We start from the raw sequence: 22,100 nt of genomic DNA, 5'->3' as shown, positions 1-22,100 counted from the left end.
TATTTGAATGAGTTTAAATCTGATCAGGAAAACCAGATCCCAGTTCTTGCTTTAAACTGATTTATCTAACAAATAACCAGATGCCATTAGGAAGTAGGTCTTACCACGGTTTTGTAAACAAAGACAGTAAAGTTTTTTTTTGTTGTTGTTGCTTGTTTGTATTTGGTCGTGAGGCTAGGAAGTAGGTCTTACCCCAGTTTTGTAAACAAAGACAGTAAAGTTTTTTTTGTTGTTGTTGTTGCTTGTTTGTATTTGGTTGTGAGGTTTGAACTGAAGCCTGAGTGCTGTCCCTGAGCTCTTTTCCTCAAAGCTAGTGCTCTTCGCTCTCTACTTCTGGTTTTTGAGTGGTTAATTGGAGATAAGAGTCTCATGGGGAATTTTCTTCCCAGGCTGGCTTTGAACTGCAATCCTCAGATCTCAGCCTCCTGAGTAGCTAGGATTATAGGCGTGAACCACTGGTGTCTGGCAAGAGTAAAGTTTTGACTTGATTTCATTTATCTTTGCAGCTTCAACTGTCAGCTGTGCACTGATTCCCAGGCTTTTCCTTCCAAGCCCAGCTTGTGTTCTAAGGAGTTGAAGAATCAGTTACAAAGCGGTCATCTCTATGGTAAGTCCCGTAGACACTTCCAAATCTACATATCCCAAATAGAACACATGGAGTCTTCCATCTAACACCCAATTCAGATCTCCTGCTTACTGTTTCAGGAAGGGGTCCCCATCGCCTCAACTTCTGGAGCTAGATACTCTAGGTTCATCTTGGTCCCTTCCAATGAGTTTCCAAGATCTATGGATTCTGGTTCAAAGTATCTCGGTGTCTGACCCTTAATCCCCACATCCATGCTTCTGGTCTGAATTTGACTTTTCTTCATTTATTGTCTAGACTTCCATAGTATTTCACTGATTGATCTGTTTACCAATAACAGCCCTTTCTACCCAGATACAAAACCATCATTCTTTTTGATAAAAACATACAAGAGCAAACTCTTTATTATCTTTATTATCAGAATGATCAGATCTCAATATCTAACAATACCCCTTTAGTAATACCCATCCCATAAACCAAAGTTTTCTCCATCCGTGCCTGTCACCCAAGTACAGTGAGGTTCTTCCTACCTTACACATATTCATCTGCCTTGATACCTTTCTTTCTCTTACTCTGTTGTCAAACTCCTAGTCATTCTCCAGGGCTCTCCAGCTTCTTCCTACCCACCCTCTCCCCCCTTTTATAAAGACAGGGCCTGGAGCTATTCTCACATGCATTCCTAATACCACACACAGATGGCACATAGAAAGAGGATAAATATTTTAACCGTTCTTGATCTATTTCCTCATCTGTAGAATAGGAGTAACAACAATCTGTTCTTAAATCTCAGTTCTGATGTTGTTTGTGACACCTGTAAGGCTCTGGGTTTAAACATGAGCATTGCAGAAGGTGTGTATGCGTATAAATGTGTGTGCTGTTACGGTAATGTTCTGTAGCTCTGTGTAGCAGAAAGGGCTATAGAAGCAAGGAATTATTAAGAGATTACTTAGTTCAAATACCTGGCTTATGAGTGAGCTTCAGACGGTGAGCTGCAGAGACATGAGCTGAATGAGCCCAGGTCACCTAGAAGCTTATAGGACAGGCTAGATTTTTCTACCCTACTGCTGCTGGAATCTCTCATCAAGGCCCATAGGATCATCACTGGCGCCGTGTCATTTATGACCTATGTCACACCCTGGAGAGTCTGCCTACAAGACTCCAAGCCATTGGGTCCCCTCAAGTCATCGTCACGGCGTGACTGCACGCAAGCACTCCATTGTTATTTATGTGAAAGATCTGCGTGAAGGGCCGACTCAGCACACTGTGATTAAAGTTGGATTTTTAAATATATAATCTCAGAGGAGGTCCTATTTAGAGGAATAAATTCTGGCTCCTGACTTTTGTTTCAGCCTAATTTAAATCTCTTTCTTCTGGTTGCACATATTGTGGAGCTCATTTCCATGTTTATGTTAAAATAGCTATTTAAAGCACATAAAATATCAACTTTCTAACATGCTGTGGTAAAGTACTGAGTGAATTCGTTGGAGTGTAAACTTCAAACAAAATAATCATCTAAGAAGAGAAGGGAAATTATCATCAGAAAGGCTCTTTCTCTAGCGTTCCTAAGTGTGAAGAAAAAAGGCCCAAATCACTGTTTGCAAGGAGCTGTTAACTGAACAGAAATAGCCAGGTCTAAGCAACGCAAGCATCTACATTATGAGTAAGTTAGTGGAGAGAGCGGGAGAGGGGGTGAGGAGAAAGAAGGGTAGGGAGGTAGAAGTGGAGAAGGAGATTGCTTAACAGTTCACTGTGTCTTCTGACTTTTCTAAGCATTTGTCAACCAGTAATTGGCATCTTGTTCTAGAGTCCAGGAAAACAGGTTATTATTATTAATTTTAGGCTGTAGACATTGAAAAAAATCACAGAACTATAAAAGGATATTTGAATAGCCCTTTTCTGTTGAGTACTGAGAGTACTAGAAAATTTTCACCTCCGTCATTTTAGTATTTTTATAATATTACATTATACAATATATAATGATATACATCTATATTGTCAGTAATTGGGTTTAGACTCAGAGCCTCCTGCTTGCTCAGCTTGTTTGCTTGGCTGGGTGCTCTACCACTTTAGCCACACTTCCAGTACAGCCTTTTTATTATTTTAGAGATGGAGTCATGCAGACACTTCTGCCCAGAATGGCTTTGAACTTGATCCTCTAGATCTCAGCCTCTTGAGTTACACTTCTTATATTGATATATAATTCTTATATTGTCATTTTAAGAGTATTTTGATATATCTTACATCATACTGACTCTACCATAACCAGAGCTTGTGACTCTTCCCTGCCAGACCTTTTGCCGATGACGGGTTGATAGAAGAGTAAGGGTAGGATGGTATCACAGCACATGATTCATTAAAAAAAAAAAAACTGCTGAAAGAGAAGTGCATGGCCTCCTATTGTTCAGGCGGCCTGTGGTCTGAAAGGAGCCCAGGCCAGCCTGTGCAGAGAGTATTTACTTCAAGAGTTCCTTATCTGCACATTATGCTCGAGTGTGTGGCATCCATAGTAGGTAGTAACCACACAGTTTACAAATGAAAAGAGCAACACACCGAGTTCATCCATGTCAAAAGAGATTTCTAGCTCATGACATCTGAATGATGTATATATGTTTCTCACGTTTTAGTCAAATGCAGTTCTTTGAGGTTTTTTAATTGGTATCAGTGGGAATCTGTCTGTCATCCAGAGCCTGCAATGTGGGCTTCAGGCTCTGGTAACTGAGGGGCTGAAAGAAGAAGGCAAGAACCATTCAGCCTAAAAACTGAACTCTGAAAGAATCCTGAAATATGGAAAACAGCCTTTAAACGCCATAAAATGAACTGGATGTGGCTTTTGAGTTTCTATTATAATTTGTGGATGAAAAATGCCTGCTTGTCTGCCTGCCAGGTGCCAGTAGCTTAGGCTTTTAATTTTAGCTACTCAGGAGGCTGAGATCTGAGTTTGAAGCCAGCCTGGGCAGGAAGGTCCATGAGACTTTTATCTTCAGTTAACTTCAGGCAAAAAGCCAGAAGTAGAGCTGTGGTTCAAGTAGTAGAGTGCTAGACTTGAGCAAAGAAACTCATGGACAGTGCTCAGGGCCTGAGTTCAAGTCTCAGGACTGGCACAAAAAGGAAAAAAAAAGCCTTGTGTTTAATAGGCAGATGTGTAATCATGCTCATTGCTACCCCCTTCCTTCTTAATTAAGAAGGAATTTTCTCACAAGACCCTTCTGCCCATAGACTTGACTTTGATTTGGTCACTGATGGTTTACAGAAGGGCTTTTGTTTAGGAAGCTGCAAGATTTCAAACTGTCTATACAGCTTTGTCATGATTTTACAAGACAGCCAATCTTTTTTTTGGTGCCATTTTCCTTAATTTTCATTTATTTCAAGTGGAAATAGCTCGAGGTGGCTGCTGTGTGGGGTGCAACTTAGCAAAGGCTGGGAGAGGGGCTGTGTCCCTGAGGCCACTCAGCCCCAGGATCTCACAGGCCGGAGAGGACTCTGCCTCCAGCTCCTTCTCCCTTTTTTTTTTTAAATTTATTTTTTTTTTTTACTATGAAAATACTGTACAGAGGGGTTACAATTACATGGGCAAGATAATGAGCACATTTCTTATCAAGCATTGTATCTTATCAAGCATTGTAGCTTCTTCCTTTGTTTCCCCTTCCCATTCTCCCCCGCCCCCCCAGCCCCCCCCCCCCCCCCAATCCTCCCCCCATCCTCCCGCACCAAAGTTGTAAAGTTCGTTTTTTGACATAACGACTTTACATCTCATTGTTGAAATGAGGTTGCCTGTATCCCCGTTTTTGTTTTTGTTTTTTGTTTTTTTTGGGTCCGGTCTTTGGGCCTAAACTCTGGGCCTGGGCGCTGTCCCTCAGCTCTTCAGCTCAAGGCTAGCGAGCGCTCTACCACTTGAGCCACAGTGCCACTTCCGGCTTTTTTCTTTTTGCTTATGTGGTGCTGAGGAATCGAACCCAGGGCCTCACGCATGCAAGGCAAGCACTCTACCACTGAGCCACCTTCCCAACCCTGTATCTCTGCTTTAACGATTTGTTTTTTCGCTTCCCCTCCACATACACCAACATCATATATAGTGAAAGCAGGGGTTATACCATGGGGGAGGGACATACAAAGCAACAAAGACATAATCTTATAAATATGTTAGAAACAATTGCATGAAAGATCTTTTTTTATTTTTGTCAGTCATGGGGTTTAAGCTCTAGGCCTGGGAGCTGTCCCTGAGCAATTCAGCTCAAGGCTCTTGCTCTACCACTTGAGCCATAGCACCACTTCTAGTTCCGGTGATTAAGTGATTACATAATTTCCCAAATTTCACAGTATTGTGGGATAATGATGCTCATTTAAAGTCACAAACTCATTCTAACTTTCCTGGAGCAAATTGTCTATCACGGTCTGTAACATATATCGGTGTACACATGGACACCATACATGTGATCAGCAGCATGGGGTTATTTAGTAGTGGTTCGACCAGATGAGTGGAAGTTCTTTGTTTCTTAAGTCCTGTTAATTTTGTCGTATCACCTAACATTTTGGATTTAACATCCATTTATCAGGGAGACCATGTACCGTTTGTCTCTTCGTTCTTGGTTTACCTCGCTCAACATGATTTCTTCTAGCTCCATCCATTTCCCTGCAAATGCCATTATTTTGTCATTTCTAATAGCTGCATAATATTCCATTGTGTATAGATAACACAATTTTTGGATCCATTCATCTGTGGTGCGGCATCTGGGTTGTTTCCATATCCTAGCTATTGTGAACAGTGCTGCAATAAACATGGAGGTGTATGTGTCCTTGTATATTGGTTCTGTTGTTCAGGGTAGAAGCCTAGAAGTGGTATGACTGGGTCATAAGGGAGGTCAATATTTTGCTTTCTGAGGATCCTCCAGACTGCTTTCCAAAGTGGTTGTATAAGTGTACATTCCCACCAGCAGTGTAATAGGGTTCCTTTTTCTCCACATCCCCTCCAGCATTTGTCGTTGGCTGACTTATGGATGTGGGACATTCTGACTGGGGTAAGGTGGTATGTCAGGGTTAAGACAACCAATCTTTACATGGAATACAACAGTAGCTAGATTTTCTTACTCAGCAGTGGTCTAGGAATACTCAGCCCTAGGAATATAACTGTGGAGGAATGGGTGAAGTATCAGGAGACCGAACACTGGGGTAGACTGGAAAGCCCAGGACAGAAGCATGCACATTTGGGAACAGGTGGGTAATGAAGGTGTCATTGCAGATGAAGAGGGAAAATAGATGACACTGGGCACTAATCACATGGAGAAAAGAAGAGACACTTGTTCTACATACAAAGCAAACTCCATTAGACTAAAGACTTAAACTTGATGAGGAAGTCTAGGAGAGTAGTGAAAGGGAACAAGTGAGAGAGGAGAACATCTTCATGACCTCGAGTGGGAGTATCTATTATCACATCCTTTTGTCCCATTATATTTTTTACCCTGCTGTCATTGAAACTAAGCATAAAAATAGACTGTTTCCTGGGTATTTGGCTTTTTTATTTCTAAAGGCTCCTGTGTCATATAGAACTTTGTTAAATGAAGTTTTCTCACATGCCTTTCTCTTAGTAACCTATTTTTTTGTTATGGGACTGCGAGCCATGACTCTGTGATAGAAGAAAAAGACATTATATTCTTTTCACCCCTACACAGATAAGTGACAGACTGTGAGAAGTCTGTCTGAAACAGTGTCTGAAATAGGGAATGGCTGTCTAGAATATGTAAGGAAATCGTGCAAGAAAATGTAAAACTATTTCAGGATCAAAGCCCTGGGTGAAGGAAGCTAGAAGAGGCGATTCACAGGAAGGAGAAACTCATATTGCTAAACAACACATGGAGTGCTCAGCCTTACTAGCAGCTGGAGAGGTGCAAGTTAAAGTGACTACATTCTTCATGCTGGCCAGCATGAAGAAGCAGGACACTATGTAGTGACAGCAGTAGATGACAAAGCAAGCCCCTGGGGAAGGGAGCTTAGATGTGGTCAGGGCTTCTGTGAGCAGCTTGTTGTGATTGGTGAAATTAACCATGGAAATTTCTTTCTGGGTCTGGAACACTTTATAAAGAGAAACCTAAGGGGGTGGGGCACAGGGATGTTCTTTGCAGGCTCACTGTGCAAGTTAAAGACAATCCAGGTGGCTCTGGCTATGGGCTTGGATAAAAAGAGTAGCTGCAGGGAGTGGAATACTAGACAGTGGACAGTAGACAGGAGCAGTGGACCAGGTTTACACCCAGCAACACAGAGAGAAACACATAGAAAACAGTGTTGCGTGACAGAGTGAGAATGGCCAGAACTGTACACCGTACCTCCTTGTACACACTTTATAAACAAGCACGCACAAACCAGCGGCATGCTTTCTAGTAGTCTCCACTAGAATGTAAACGCCACAAAGGAAGAGATTACAGGATTTGATGACGCTATGTATTTCCAGCCTCTATAACTTTGAGGATACATTAGCTACAAAAGATATACTTTTAAAAATCAGTAACACACACCCATCTACATACCTCCGTATCTGAATACACAGAGGTGGGTGCTTCTGTGGGAGTGGAGAGTCGGGGGAAAGGGGGAGAGAGAAACAAAAATACAGTGATTCGATTCACCAGCTGAGCGTAGTATTAACCACAGTGTTGTCACCCAGGGACAGCGGGAACTCCAGGCAGAAAAATAACAAAATACGAATTATTCTTAGATGGTAAGATTCTAGTGTTTTGTTCCCCCTGCTCTTTTGTATTCCCTGAAAAGTCTATAATGAGGTGTTTTATTTGCCTTAGGCCCAAGTCTAATGCTGAAACAGGCCTTTCTCACAGCAAGAGGGGAGGGCCTGCTGGTGCTTTTATCAGTGGCCCTTTCTACCTTTACTTCTCTGCCTCTTTTAGCACCAGACACAAACACACCATCCACACGTACATACACACCTTTGGGGAATTCTCCTATGTCTCCTCAGATTGGTGCCTTGGTCAACAAAATGCACCATTAGTTTTTTCTCTCTGCTCTAGACTGGTCTGCTGGCTTAGTACTGTCTTTGGCTTCCCAGAATAACTGGATTCTGGCTTTCTCTCCAGCTCGACTGTGAGGCTCTGCCTGATTCTTGGTATCAGCCTTCTCCAGTTCATCTCAACCTGGTCCTTCCTCCCATGTACTAGCTTGGATAGTGTCTTCTACTTCAGTCCTTCCTGAGATTGAAGAATATGACCTTATTTGGTAATTAGATAGTAGTTATAATTAATTATGAAGTCCTATTAGAGTGTGTGTGTGTGTGTGTGTGTGTGTGTGTGTGTGTGTGTGTGGTGGGGAGGCTTTAATCCTGAAAGACTGATGTCCTTATAGGAAGAGAAGAGACTGAAATCATGACAATAGAAGAGATTTGAATGCTATGTCAGCAGCACAGGATTGGTGGCAAAGTATCAGACATTAGGAAAAGGCAAGGAAGAGTCTTTGCTGAGAACCTTCAGAGGGTACAAGATGCTGCTAATACCTTGACTTTGGAGTTTAGCTCCCAGTACTGTGATATGGAGAAATTCTGTTGTCCTAATTCATCAAGATTTTACTAATTTGTATGGCAGCACTAGGAGATCAGTACACACACTGTATTCAATTGTATGTCCAAAAGGAGGATTTTTGGTGCCCTGAAAGGTCTTTCCTGCACTTACTGCCCTTTTGGCTAGCCATTTCCAAAGCTCAAACTGTAAGGAAAGAGGCAGAAGATGGGAGAGGTCTACGCCGTGCTTATGTCTCTGTGAGCTCCAGTTTGACCCAATGAGTGATAAGATTCAATCATTTTCTACTCGCTCCATGAAGCCAAGTCTAGAAAACGCAGTGGAAAGATGGAAATCCTGTTGGATCCTTTCCATCCTGGGATGACCAGTGGGGGATGTCCAGTAACTGTGCCGCCAGCGCCTTGCAGTGAGTAGTGTGGCCAGCTGTGGCACACAGTTCTACCTCCAGATGTCAGGATACACTGGAATCCACATCACCGTCCTGCCCTCTTCCTGCTTCCCTGGGTGTCTGACAAGGGGGAGAAGTTGCAGAGCTGACTCTGCTTTGCTTCCTTCTCTCCCTGTGCCTCTCCACTGCCCAGTTCATCACTGTGCCACTGCCCAGTTCATCACTGTGACACACTAAAAGAGCCCCAAGATGGGAGAATCGGGACTAGGGGTACTTATCACAGAGCTCTCCAGAAGGTCACATCCTCTGACTGTGCCGTGATTTCATCTGCGATGATGCTCTGAGAAGCCTGGGCCTTCTGGACCCAGGTGCCATTCACCTCCTTCTAGGAAGGACCTTGTTCACCTGCAGAAATCTTCCAGTACCTTCTGTTCTTATCCTCTCTGACCCATTTCCTCCGGAAAGCAGATTGGACCTTTTCTAAGCTGCAGAGATGACTCACCCACGTTCCTGTTGAAAGCTTGCAATTTCCCTCCATTCCCCTTAGAACAAAGCCCAACTTTTTATGTGAATAAGGAAGGTAAATCCTTGGCCAAGATTCTTATCAGGACTTACCACCTGTTACTGCTTCCCTACCACAGATCTACACCAAGATAGTAACATTTCTCACAGCGAGCCTCTTCCGCCACAGCGGGCTGTTACATCAAGCTTTTCTATGCCTGGGACCCTCTTTCTCACTCTTTGTTGTGTGCTCCTCTTGGGTCCCACTCAAACATTGCCTTCTCTGAGAAATCTTTAAACACGTTAATGCAGGCTCCCTCATGCACAGATTCAGTGTTCCACTAAGTTGGCTCTCTTAAAGCTTCCCTTTATAGTTTGCAATGCTGAGTTTATTTTTATGACAATTTGAAGATGTCTCCTCTCCTCCCCTCCAGTAGATAATAAGCTGCTTGAGGGCAGGAGCTTTGTGGACTTCATTTATTATTCTTACCATCACACCTAACCCAGAGCCTGTGACTTAGACTAGATTCTTAGTAAGTAATTCTTGTACAAGTGCTGAATTTCCAGCTAACCCTATAACTAGGGTTCATCTACTTCTGACATTCCTTAAGCCTATTAGCCCTGTGCCTCTGTCACCATCCTGATGTATTCTTCCAGATTGAGTCTCAGGATGGCTTTGCTCTTAACACAACATTGGGCCTCCATGCTGACATGGTGTGCACCATACTTGGCTAATGCCACCCTACTACTATGATGAATTCAGACAGCATGGCGGCTTCTTTTTTTTCAGAGGAAAAAAAACCCTTGCATTTCCATTTAGTTTAATTTGTGCCACTACTCACTGGCTAATTTTTTTGTAGCACTGTCTCCATTTTCTCTGTATCTCTGATATTTCAGACTGATAGTCGCACTTGTATAGGAAATGATTTTTCCCATTTTTTGTGTGTGTAGTGATGAATCTTTTCCATACAGATATTTTTCAAAACATAATCTCTGTCTGCGTTTGGCAGGAGCTCTGTCTGCCTGTTTCCTCCCTCCTCCTCTTCTGCTTCTCTATCTTCCCAGCCCACGTCGCTTCTTTTCATAGTAATATTTTAGCAGCACTCTTAGTTTATTTGGTTTTAGTGGTCTGCATTTTTCCAATTGGAAAATATACCCTTGGCCTATTTTTTTTTATCATGTGCAGCCTAGACTTTTCCTTGTTCTGGAATGCACTGCTGAAGGGGTGAGATCTTAGCCCGAATCAGGAAGACCCTCTAAATAGAGAAGACGCTGAGAGTTAAGATGCATTCATTGGAAGGAGAACTATGGTGCTGATCCAGTGGGCATGGAGAAGCCAGAAGGACTGTCCTCTTAAGCTCGCGGATGAAAACATACTTAAGTTATGTTTATTATGATGAGGCTCTCTGCAGGGCATTGCAGGTTCATGTCCTGAGGGGTCACTATTAATACATCCATTCACATTAGGCAATACTGGGGTTTGAACTCACATCCTGACACTTGCTAGGAAGGTACTCTGCCTCTTAAGCCACACCCCAGCCCATTTTTCTTTCATTATTTCTCAGTGTGCTTACATCTAGGCCAACATGGACTGCCATCTCACTTTTGTTCCCAGGGAGCTGTGGCGACAGGGGAATGCTACTACTCCCAGATTCTTTGATTGGCTGAGATAGAATCTCTGGAACTAGTTTGCCTGAGCTGGCCTTGAACTTTCATCCTCCTCATCTCTGCCTTCCCAGTAGCTAGGATTACAAATGTGAGCCAGTAGTTCTGGATCATTTGTTTAGTTACTGAAACAATGCATACTGAACACTTAGCATGTATCAGGACACTAGAGGTTAACTAGGATGAAGTATATAAAGTTATTAGCAACTCAGTGGATCATGGTGTGACTTACAGAGCTGAGCAGATTAAGGTAATAAAAAATATCTGGGTGGGGAAGCTGACAGTCTAGTTTGGACTATTTACAACTGAAGTATCTAAGCTCATCCTCTCACCCTCCATTATTTTCAACAGGAAAGTTAACTTCTAATAGATGTCCAAGATCACATGGTTGGTAGGTTCTGGAACCCAGACCAGTCTGATTCCAGAGCCAAAGCCTTGGCTCTGCCCTCCCAGCTATGAAGACATGGGTGAACTGGGCATTCACAGGACCTTGCCCTTGTCTTCTTTTAGTAAAATGTCTTCCTTTATCCTTCTCAAATACCTATTACCCAATGTACATGGTCTCTCTATATTTCAGAGGCTGATTCTCTTGGCACAAAACTAGAAGAGCAACATCATTTAATTTTAAGCATTATTTGTGATCTAATGAGAAATTGCCATTAAAGGACACATTAATTAGCTAATTTTCTAATGATGAGTCAGTAATGATGCCCTGGCCAAAGTGCTCATCCAGACATGCAGACAGCAAAATAGAAAAGACCAAGGAACCTTGGGCAGAGTTATCTTCATCTCATTTCCTGAGCCAGTCCCTAGATACTGCTCTCACATATGGGGACCTGTGACCAGACACACATGCTCAGACTGCACACACTTGAGCGTTCCTAGACCACACCTCATCTGCACATGCCTCGTGAGGCACTGGCCCATCAGCTGACTTCTGCAGCCTTTCCTCTTGTTTATCTTTGGATGTTCAAGCACAGGGAGAGAGTGACACAGCAGATGAACGTTTTGGTGATGATATAAACACGAGCACTGAGGACCTTTCCGCCATGTTTCTTTTTGTTTTGGCAGTCCTGAAATTAGAACTCACCTCTGCTAGACAGGCACTAGCAAGTGTTCCCTGTCCCCAGCTGCTTCAGACCCACATACGCCACCCACAAGACACCCTTTCAGCACTGCAGCCTTCACTCCTTAAAAGCTCTTTCCCCGTGAAAAAGGAGACAGTTTTTAAATCGTTTCCCACATGTTAAGCAGATATTTGTTTATACCACCAGCGAGCTTTCAACCTTCAAGGAAATGCATTAAACTAGGGTGTTAGTTCATAACATTTACCCATCCTAAGAATATCCAAAGCATGTGATAAACTGATAGAAATTCTAGAGCAAGGCAAGCAGCGTATCCTCCTGCCCAGCATGGGCCTTTACTCAGCTTCCTGCCTCCCTGGCTCCAGATGGCCACGCGGTTCACATGCACTCTGAGCTCTCAGAGCCACAAACACAGCCACTCCTCCTCCTCTTCTGTCTCTTCCATTGTGAGAAGTTTGCAAGCAGATCACAAACCATCACCTCAACATCTTTACCTTCCACAATGGGATCACACTAGAATCATAGCAGGTGGCAAATTGGTCTGCTTTATCACTATTTGCAATTTTAATCTGTAGTATTTTAGCCCCAGAGGGTTTTTTAGAACGGGTCTGAAAATGACAGCACAAACATTGATCCATAATTCATCATCTGTTTTTCATAATATATTTGGTTAACAGTCTATTGACAAACAGGTCATTAACACTTGAAGCAGGATGAAGCCACCAGTTCAGCTTGGTACCCCCACTCATCCCCTCTGAGGTCTGGAAGAATAACTTGCCGTGACCAAAGAGCAAATCACAACCCCTGTGCTGGCTCCTTGTCAACAGGAAGGACCTTCTCGTAAGCAGCTTTGCTGGTTTTCAGAACAAGCTGATGTTAAATAATGGTGATACAGTGCTGGCTGGGCTTCCACAGTTCCTTAACATGCGAGTATTGGAGGCTTTAAACTAAAGCGTGTGAGCATGCAAGAAAGGTAACTGCAAAATATCCTGCTTTCTTTCTTCCTATGCCCTAACTTGACTCATAGTATTCTCCTGTCACTCTTGCTTCATGTCCCCACTGAGGCATAGCTGCCACCATAACTCTGAGGAGTTAGAGGAAAGATTGACTCTCTAATCACTTGAAACATCACTACTACAGATCATCAGCATACACAGATACCCTGCTAAGGAATTTGACTAGGAAGACATCCTGGGACTGAGAGGGACCCTGCGTCGTTCTATCAGGATGACCCATTAAGAAAACCAAACAGCCGGATTCAGCAGAGCTGCACAGGCCTCACTGTGCTCTCGGTGGCAGGATCTGTAAGCCAGCGGAGCTACTCCAGATGCCCCTACAGAAGGAGAGACTATTACTCTGCTGGATGAGGAACTTTGAGTAGTCCAGCTCAGACCAGTATTCCCTCTCTGTAGTTCCTAGAGAATAGATGAATTGGTTAACCAAATGTAACTGTCAATGTTGACAGTTCTCCCAAGCTCCATTTTAAGTAAGACTGGGAAGCACCATGTATCACGTGCTGGCCCTCAGTTATTTAACACATGCGCTTTAGCCCCTTTTCCTGCTGGAGTCTTTCTCAGAGCTCTTCAATTTTACCATTTCCATCAAACACCTCTCTTAAATCTATAAACCATCAGCTGAAACGATTGCCCTTCTAGTTTCCTTCATTCTCTTTATCAAGTACATCTGGAATGCTTACTAGTTTACCTGGTACCATTTAAGGTACTGGGAAATCATTACTGATCCAAGAAGATTAGAGAGACATAAATTCTTGAGCAGATATATAATTTTCCAACCAAAAAGAGTGGCTTGCTAGGAGCCACGTGACTACAGCTGCAATTTCCTGGAAACTTGACCTGGGCTACCCTTCTTGTCAATGACTTGCCTCTATTTCAGTAATAAAATAACTCACAAAAAATGACGCAGGCAGTGGAATTCAAGCTTATTATGAGTTTTGTTCCCTAGTCAGAAAGAGTCACTCCAAAATGAGTGTTTGAAAGGAAGTGGAGGATGACACATTTCCAATGAGATTCCATAGCTTTTTACATAATTGATGACGTCAGGCTGTCTATAACATGTGATTACACAGGCAGCAATACGTGGTCCCTTAGAACTAGATCAGATTCATCAAGAGCGCATTGTAGCATCCACCTGCTTGCTCATTATTCTTTTATTACAGTTTGACTTCTTTCCTGCTAAGCGTCTCCTTGAGATTTATAATGTCAGGGAATACACAGGCAATGATAGTTGAATAAGTAATAAAGTTCTAAAGGAACAGTTATGCTAATTTATAACACACCATTTGTTGGCAATCTAAAAGACATTTCAAACGAAGGTAACTAGAGTGATGTTAATAGCCAGCAAATGTCTTTGTCTCTGAGTCTGAGTAAATTATTGCATTATAGAAAGGATTTGTCACTAGGTTAGTAGTAGTGTTTTATTGTCCACAATTTTCATAATTTACTTTAAAATCTCATAGTAAATATTTTCAAAAAGCTTCCAATGTTAGATATTATGTATATCAAAGTATGTGGGATTAGGTTTTACTAAAGGAAACAAATGGCTCAGATGTATTTATAAATAGTAGTCTACCAAAATTTATTTAGGATGGCAGATGTGAGATAATTAGATAATCTGGTCCTAAAACCATTTTTTTTTTACCAGAATTATCTATGTTCATGGATTTAGCAATTTCTTCCACATAGTCTATGTCTGAAGACTTGTGTACACACAAAACTCCCAATCTTCATCAGGAAAATCCTTAGCCTCCAGTGAGGTTAGTAGGTGAGTGAAATAAGGAAAGAAAAGGTGAACAGCTATAATCTGGGGAAGTTCTTTGGATAATCTCCCCAGCTCCATCCCCCAAGTTTCTAGGTGAGGCCCTGGACACTGCAGGAATTATGGAAGTAGCTCCAGTTCAGGGAGGGGCCCAACTTGGAGGGCCAGATGGAATAAAATAAGCTTAACTGCAAGATAGGTATTTCTCACTGGTACTTTTCTCAATCCTCCTGCGAGCCTAGCTGATCCACTCCTCACTCATGGTCTCACGGATGCACATCTGAACTCTCCCTCACATGAGTCTCACCAAATCCTCTCATCCATCTTGTCTACCAGCCAGATGCATTTCCAGACCTCTAGCTTTCAGCACTTCTAATTCCTTAATCACAAACTTCTAGTGGACCTCCATTTCCTGCAGTATAACATTCGAAGCGCACAGCCTGACCTGACCAGCCCTCTGAGGTGTGCTCCAGCTCATCTTTTCAGTAGCAAGTCTGTGCTTCTGGTCACAGGGAGCTGCTTTTCTCCCTGCTCTGGGATCTTCTCCCCTTGCTGCATCGAGATGCCTCCAGGTACTTTGCTTTCCCCACACATCCCAGTCCTCCTGTGCAGTAAGACCCAGTCCTGTTCCATTTACTCCTGTGAGACCTCCCTGAATGAAGTGGCTCTCAGGGATGCCTCCCCCCTTTCTCTGTGGTGGTACTCATCCTTGGTCCCATGCGGGAACAGCTCACAAACTGACACCTTGTTTGAGCAATGTACTTTTTACTTGTAGGTGACATCTTTTCTCAGTTTGATTGTCATCTCTGTGTGTGACACATCTTTGAGTGTTGCATGACATTTAGACCGTAGTAGTCTCTGATCAAATGAGAGAATGAGAAATAATTAGCTTAGGTGTAGTTCCCATTCTCTCAGGCACTTTTCTGCAGTGAAGGGCCCCATTGTCATTTAGATACAAGCAAGTAAAGCTTAGCAGCTCAGTCCAAGCACAAGGCTCTGGGCGCTTGTTTGTTGGAATGACTGGAGTGGATTCTGGTGTCTGGGTGTCTAGAACAAGTTTCCTACTTAGCAGCTGGCCACTCCCCCTATCTCTGGCTTTGTACGTAATCATGGTTGTTGAAGAAGTTAAATAAGATCACATAGGCAAGGTAATTAATGCTTGGCATATAGTAAGCATCAACTATAAACGTTTGATTTTACAATTAAATACTACGTTAAAAGAATTTCTCACACTGGGTCCCAGTTTTCCAGCAGCAGTGTCAGTGGGCAGAAAGACACAGGATCACTCTTGACTAATGGCTCTGGAGCTGCACCTCCACTCTTTGGGCTGGCCTTGGGAGGTGGAGGTGGTCTCAGGGTGCCTTGGGCTCATGTACTGGCATGATGTAGCTAACTCTATAGGGACAGTTCTTTTTCTTTTTGTTCTGGGTTTTAACTTGGCCTTGAGTTCTCACTTGTCTGTTTTTTTTCACTCATGGTTGATGGTCTGTCATTTGAGCCAAACCTCCAGGTTGAGATTTTTTGCTGGTTATTTAGAGATAAGACTCTGGGATTTGTCTACTCAGGTTGGCTCTGACCTGCAGGCCTGAGATTTCCAGCTCGTGAGTAGCGAGGATGACAGGTGTGAGCTGCCCGTGCCTGGCTGGAGACACTGTTATTTTCCCTTCTTTGTGCTGCCTTTGAGGTCCATTGACAGGACACTGGCAGTGGCTTGCTGTGCGGAAGAAAGGCCGGGTAGTTCACACCTGTAACCCAGCCCTGAGGAGGAGGCAGAGGCTGGCCTGAGCTGCCCAGTGAGACCCTGTCTCTCACACACATTGTGTCCTGAAGCCTGCCAACAGCGCTCAGAGCGAGAGCTGGGAGAGGCAAGTCAAAACCACACAACCTCGGAGATGGGGGCAGAGCAGAGTCCTCCCTGAGATGGGGGCAGAGCAGAGTCCTCCCTGAGATGGGGGCAGAGCAGAGTCCTCCCTGAGATGGGGGCAGAGCTGAGTCCTCCCTGAGATGGGGGCAGAGCAGAGTCCTCCCTGAGATGGGAGCAGAGCTGAGTCCTCCCTGAGATGGGGGCAGAGCTGAGTCCTCCCTGAGATGGGGGCAGAGCTGAGTCCTCCCTGAGATGGGGGCAGAGCTGAGTCCTCCCTCAGCTCCGCGGGGAGGTGGGCAGAGCTGAGCCACCACATCTCATCTTGTACCACAAGGTTTGTGGAACGCCAGATCCTGGCCACACTTAGCAGTTGTAGCCTTGCCCTCTCCGGCCCGGGCACGCCCCTCCAGTCCCGGGCACGCCCCTCCCGCTCTAGGCACGCCCCTCCAGTCCCGGGCACGCCCCTCCCGCTCTAGGCACGCCCCTCCAGTCCCGGGCACGCCCCCTCCGACCCGGGCACGCCCCTTCCCGCTCCAGTCACGCCCCCTCCAGTCCCGGGCACGCCCCTCCCCGCTCCAGGCACGCCCCCTCCGACCCGGGCACGCCCCTCCCGCTCTAGGCACGCCCCTCCAGTCCCGGGCACGCCCCCTCCGACCCGGGCACGCCCCTTCCCGCTCCAGGCACGCCCCCTCCAGTCCCGGGCACGCCCCTCCCGCCTCGGGCACGCCCCCTCCCGGCTCCCTCCAGGCCCCGCGCGCGTGCGTTACCTTGAACTCGGTCTCGATGTTGGCCAGCCTGGCCAGCTCGTTGCTGAGCTCCAGCGCGGTGAGCACGGGGTCCTCGCTGGACAGCGACAGGTAGGCGGCGCTGGCCAGGCCCTTGTAGGCGTTCATGCGCGAGCGCGAGTGGCTGAAGGCGTCGCGGCGCTGGCGCTCGGCGCACTGCGTGCACTTGCAGAAGTAGTCGTGCGGGCGCTCGATGCGCGCGCCGCGCCGCAGCAGGATGTGCACGATCTCGTACTCCTGGCAGTGCGCCGCCAGGATGATGGGCGTGATGTCGTGCGAGAAGCGCGTGCCGTCCTCGTCGTAGGCGTAGAAGTCGTCGTCGCGCAGCTCCTGCTCGAGCGGGCTGAGCGCCAGGCGCCGGCCCTGCGCGAAGGCCGGGTGGCCCAGGATGGCCTCGACGATGCGCACGTAGCCCTTGCTGATGGCCAGCAGCAGCGCGTCGCCCACGCGCGCCAGGTTCTCCTTCTTGAGCAGCAGCTCGGTCACCTCCAGGTGCTCGTTGCCCACGGCCAGCTGCAGCGCGTTCTGCCCCATGTAGTCCACGCAGTTGAAGTTGAGTGTCTTGGACTCCTCCAGCATCTTCCTGACCACCGGGATGTTGCCGTACTCGGCCGAGTCCAGGAAGCGCTCCTCCTCCGGCGTCAGGCTGGTGCCCTTCTCGTTGAACATGTAGGCCGGGCCCCGCGTGGCCTGGCGGCGGCCCTTCTCCCTCAGGGTGGTGTGCCGGCGCTGCATGGTCCTGAAGGTGCCGGGGCCGCCCAGCCTGCGGAGGGCGAGCAGAGGGGGTCAGCGGGACGCCGCCGAGGCCAGCGCCTTTCTAATGGGGAAGGGACGGACTTGGCCACTCTCCCCCCCCCCCCCCGCCCGGACCCGGGGGGAAGGGGGGGTGGCCAGAGAGCCGGCCATTCAAGTGTGTGCCCAGTGGGCCCCGAGAAGGACAGGTTCCCTGAAGTGAGTAGTGTGTGGAAAGCGCCCAGTGCTGGCTTTATTCTGTCCCCAACCCCATCTTGTTCTGCCCAGTTCCCCTGGGGCTGCACCCCGGAGTTGGCCACCGTAGTTACTGCTGCCTTTGGTTCACGTCTGGCCTTCTAGCAAGTTCGCACACTAAGGTGAAGCTGCAATCACACGCAAGAGTGGGCACACGGGGTCCGTCTCTGCATCCTGTGCAAGCCCTCCACCAGGTCTGGGTTCTCTGGTCCCCAGGGAACTTAGTCTCCTACTACAAGACAAGATGTGGCGGGGGACGGGACAGGGGGGATTCGACCATGTCTTCTTTTGAAGGAAACTGGATTTCTAAATGGGTGGAGGAGATAAGAGATGAAGTCAACTTGTATATGCTAGGGTTGCAATCTAACTTACTGTCTTTCCCATACATGTCAGTCGCTATTCCTAGTACTATTAATGTATTAAGGACTTACAGTGTTCTGCTAAGAGCTTTGTATGTGGTGACCCGTATAACAACCAGAGCAAGGCTAACTAGCCTCATGTCTGATGACAGCGAGGAGGGAAGGGGAGTGGAAAGCCTGTCTTTGAATGACTGCCATTTGCCAGTCATGTGGCTTCAGACAAGTTACCTAAGAATTTGTTGCACTTTTAACACATCAGATTAGGGATCGTAAACAGCTAGCATGTCATTTGAGCTCAATTCAGGGTATTCTGTTTCCAGTTAGCCTTGAGACCTGGAGCAGGTAAGCCAGCAAAGTAGAGGGGCTGGACTAGATGTTTTCTCAGCATTCATGAACTTGGGTAGGTCAGATTCTTCATTTGTTCCTCTCTGAATTTTCTATTCTCCTTTTTGAGTCTATTCCCATTCATATTCTTCAGATAACATTAAAAATGGTATGAATTTCAGCAAGAGTATCTGTTCTAAAGAGTAAGTATTTAGCTGGACACCAGTGGCTCATGCCTGGAATCCCAGCTACTCAGAAGGCTGAGATCTAAGCATCATGTATCAAAGCCAGCTTGAGAAGGACAGTCCGTGAGACTCCTATCTCCAGTTAATCACCCCAGAGCCTGGGAGTGCAGCTGAGGCTCAAGTAGTAGAGTGCTAACCTTGAGCAGTAAAGGTCAAGGACACCACCCAAGTCCTGCATTCAGCTCCTGGATTGGCATTAAAAAAAAAAAGAGTAAGCACTTAGGGGTGTGTTTCTAAGTTTTTTGATAGTCCCAAGAACTTCCTGTTGTTGTTATTGATTATGTTTCGAGTATGAAAAATACCCAGTATTTCACTTAAGCCATTTTAAGAAATAAGCACCAAAAGCAATCACAGCACAAGGTTTATAAATTAGAGTTAGTGTTTTGCAATTAAAAGAAGTGTCAATTAATTAGTACTGTGAACTCGGGAATTTGGGGCTCCACTATTTTTCTGCTTACTTTATCTTTTGACCTGTGCTAACCCCTTTGATTTTAGCTCCTTGAGAGTCAGATCTTGCATATAAAGCAGACAGTGGTGATCAGAGCTTGGTGGTCTAATCCTGCCTGGAGCAAACTCACATTTCCCTTCTACAAGCTGCTAAACTACAGGGTAGAGTAGCATCTGCAGCTGTGGAGAAACTCCCTCCACAGGCAGCTGTGGGTGGCCACCCCCAACAGAGATCTGCTCCTTTAGGGGTCGAATCTGAACTGCCATCCGCTTTGATAAATGATTCAATTCAACTTCTGAGCCCAATTTTTCAGGAATGCTCTTTCCAGGAAGGAAGCTGCTTGTTTCCACCAAAGGCAGACTCTAGATGGGGATCCCAGAGCCATCTTTACAGAAGGGGCATTCACAAAGAGTATGCGAGCGTATTTACTAGCATAGGTTTTTCAGAGGGAGAGTGGCGATTGCGCTGAAAGCTATGCGGTTGTTCCACTTGTATCCCCCAAGGGCCTTGTTCCCAGGGATGCCGTGAACTTAGTTTCAAGGCTCAGCACTTGGGCACTGACAGAGGTGGAACTGAGCCCACAGAAGGCTAATAATGTTTCTCACGGAATTATTTAGCTTCTCTTATGAACAGTTTCTGCCTCTCTCAGGAGCATCTTCTGGAATTAGTTATAACAGCTCAACCCAAGAAAAAAGCAGTTTTCACTGAAGAACATATGAGCTCTGTATTAGCTATGAACTAGCAGCTACTCGTAAAGAAGCAGGCACCACAGCTCCATCCTACACCCCTTTTCCTTTGCAGGACTGTCCAAGGGGAAGAAAGTTTCAGACCACAAGGTCAAGGGTATACAACTAGTACACAGCAGGAAGCCTTGGGGAAATAAATTCAAAGGAGAAATAGTTACTGAACCAGGTCAGAGCAGAAAGAAACATTTTACAAGGAACATGCCAGAACCCAGTCTACATTCAGAGTCCATATAAACATCAAAGACACTGCAGTCAACAAACTTAAAGAATGTTCAGTCATCATTTGTTATTTAGCCTTATTAACCAAATAAAACAGCAAGACACAGAAAAGAAGCTATTAGCATTCTCCACTTTTAGGTGGAGAGACTGAAGTAGGCGATGTGAAAAGACTACACCTTAGGGCAAACAATTTCTACAGAAACGTATGAGTCTTGATGTTCCTATGATAATTAGATGCACTGAATAATGTGTGTGCATGGCTAGGACTTGTTAGAAGTTAATATGTCTCCACCACTTGTCATACATTTCCCTGAATGACCTTGAAAGCAGACACCCAGATGTACCAAGAAGTAAACAAGCCTCTCCTTCACAGCCTTTACAATCTCAGCTTTGGAAACATTCAGATGCTCAAAAAATTGTCAAGTCTGCCCCTTTCTAGTGGATTTGGCATTAAAAATAAACCATCTAAGTCTTCAAGTCCCCAATGCACAGAGATTGTTGAAGGACATACTACTCAGCGAGATGGCTTTCAGAGAAGGGTTTACAGCCACAGGTCAGTTCAGATATCCACGAAGGCCCTCCAGTCTCCATGGGAGCTTTTCGTTAGCTCTGACCCTCTGTCCCTCATGCTCATCTAGTGATGGGTGTGTGTGTGTGTGTGCGCGCCCGTGTGCATGCTGGTCCTGGAGCTTGAACTCTAGGACTGGTTGTCCTTTAACTTTTTGTCTCAAGGCTAGCAGCTACCACTTGAGCCACAGCTCCACTTCTCGCTTTTTTGCTGATTAATTGGAGATAAGAGTCTCATGGACTTTCCTGCCTGGGCTGGTTTTGAACTTTGATCCATAGAGCTCAGCCTCCTGAGTAGGTAGGATGACAGGCATGAGTCGCCAGGGCCTGACAACATCTCATGGTGCTTTTTCCACAGTTATTCAATGACAGATATCTTTAGCTACCACAGCTTTGCTATTTACCCTTGGTATTATTGATATTCTAGGCTTTAGCTATATGTATCACATGGGTTGGAAAGAATCATGGTGGAGCACAAGGTCAGTTGGCCCACAGTAGCTGGCGGCCAGAGCTCCCATGCGGGACTGCCGTGGCTTGTCTTGCTGGACTCTGGTTCCTGTCCCAGTTTTAGGGCCTGTATAAGCTGAATGATTCTCCCTGGAATGAAGTTGCCCTCACATTAATACTTTTCTTAAAAATGAGCTTTGAATACAAATTGCCTTTTATTTCATATATTATTAAGGTAACACCCCAATTAAGATACTGTGTTTTCCATTTTCCAGAAATGCATACCTTGACATTTGGTGTCCTTGAGAAGAAGGGTTCCAGTGGAAACAAAAGCATATGTGAGAGAGGTCTGGTTACTAAACTCCCTCTTGACCCTCTGGTTGCTATTTTTATCAGCCTACTCTTACAGATGCCGTCAGTCCATTTAAGGAAGCCAGATGTGGCTAATACATAAGGAGTATGAACCTTGCACCTTAAGTCCAGCTGCAAACAAGCATGCACTTGGAGACAGGGATGGCAGTTAATTTCTGATGAAGAAAAGACCACAGAAAAATGTCTCTTTTTAGAGATTTGTTTTTTTTTTTTTTTCCATTTTTTTTTC

At 45.4% G+C, this 22,100-nt stretch overlaps 1 protein-coding gene across 1 annotated transcript in view; it reads right to left on the bottom strand.

Moving 5' to 3' along the window:
• Trpc7 (transient receptor potential cation channel subfamily C member 7) overlaps positions 1-22,100 on the bottom strand; it is a 150,569-nt gene that overhangs the window by 89,987 nt on the left and 38,482 nt on the right. The window contains exon 3 of the mRNA XM_042671336.1: positions 17,140-17,920. Within this exon, the coding sequence (XP_042527270.1) occupies positions 17,140-17,920 (781 nt within the window). The remainder of the gene's footprint in view (positions 1-17,139; positions 17,921-22,100) is intronic.

The sequence above is a fragment of the Dipodomys spectabilis genome, unplaced genomic scaffold (genome assembly GCF_019054845.1).
Source record: "Dipodomys spectabilis isolate Male_0828 unplaced genomic scaffold, ASM1905484v1 ptg000611l, whole genome shotgun sequence".
NCBI lineage: Eukaryota > Metazoa > Chordata > Mammalia > Rodentia > Heteromyidae > Dipodomys > Dipodomys spectabilis.
This window is presented reverse-complemented; position numbering and strand designations above follow the sequence as displayed.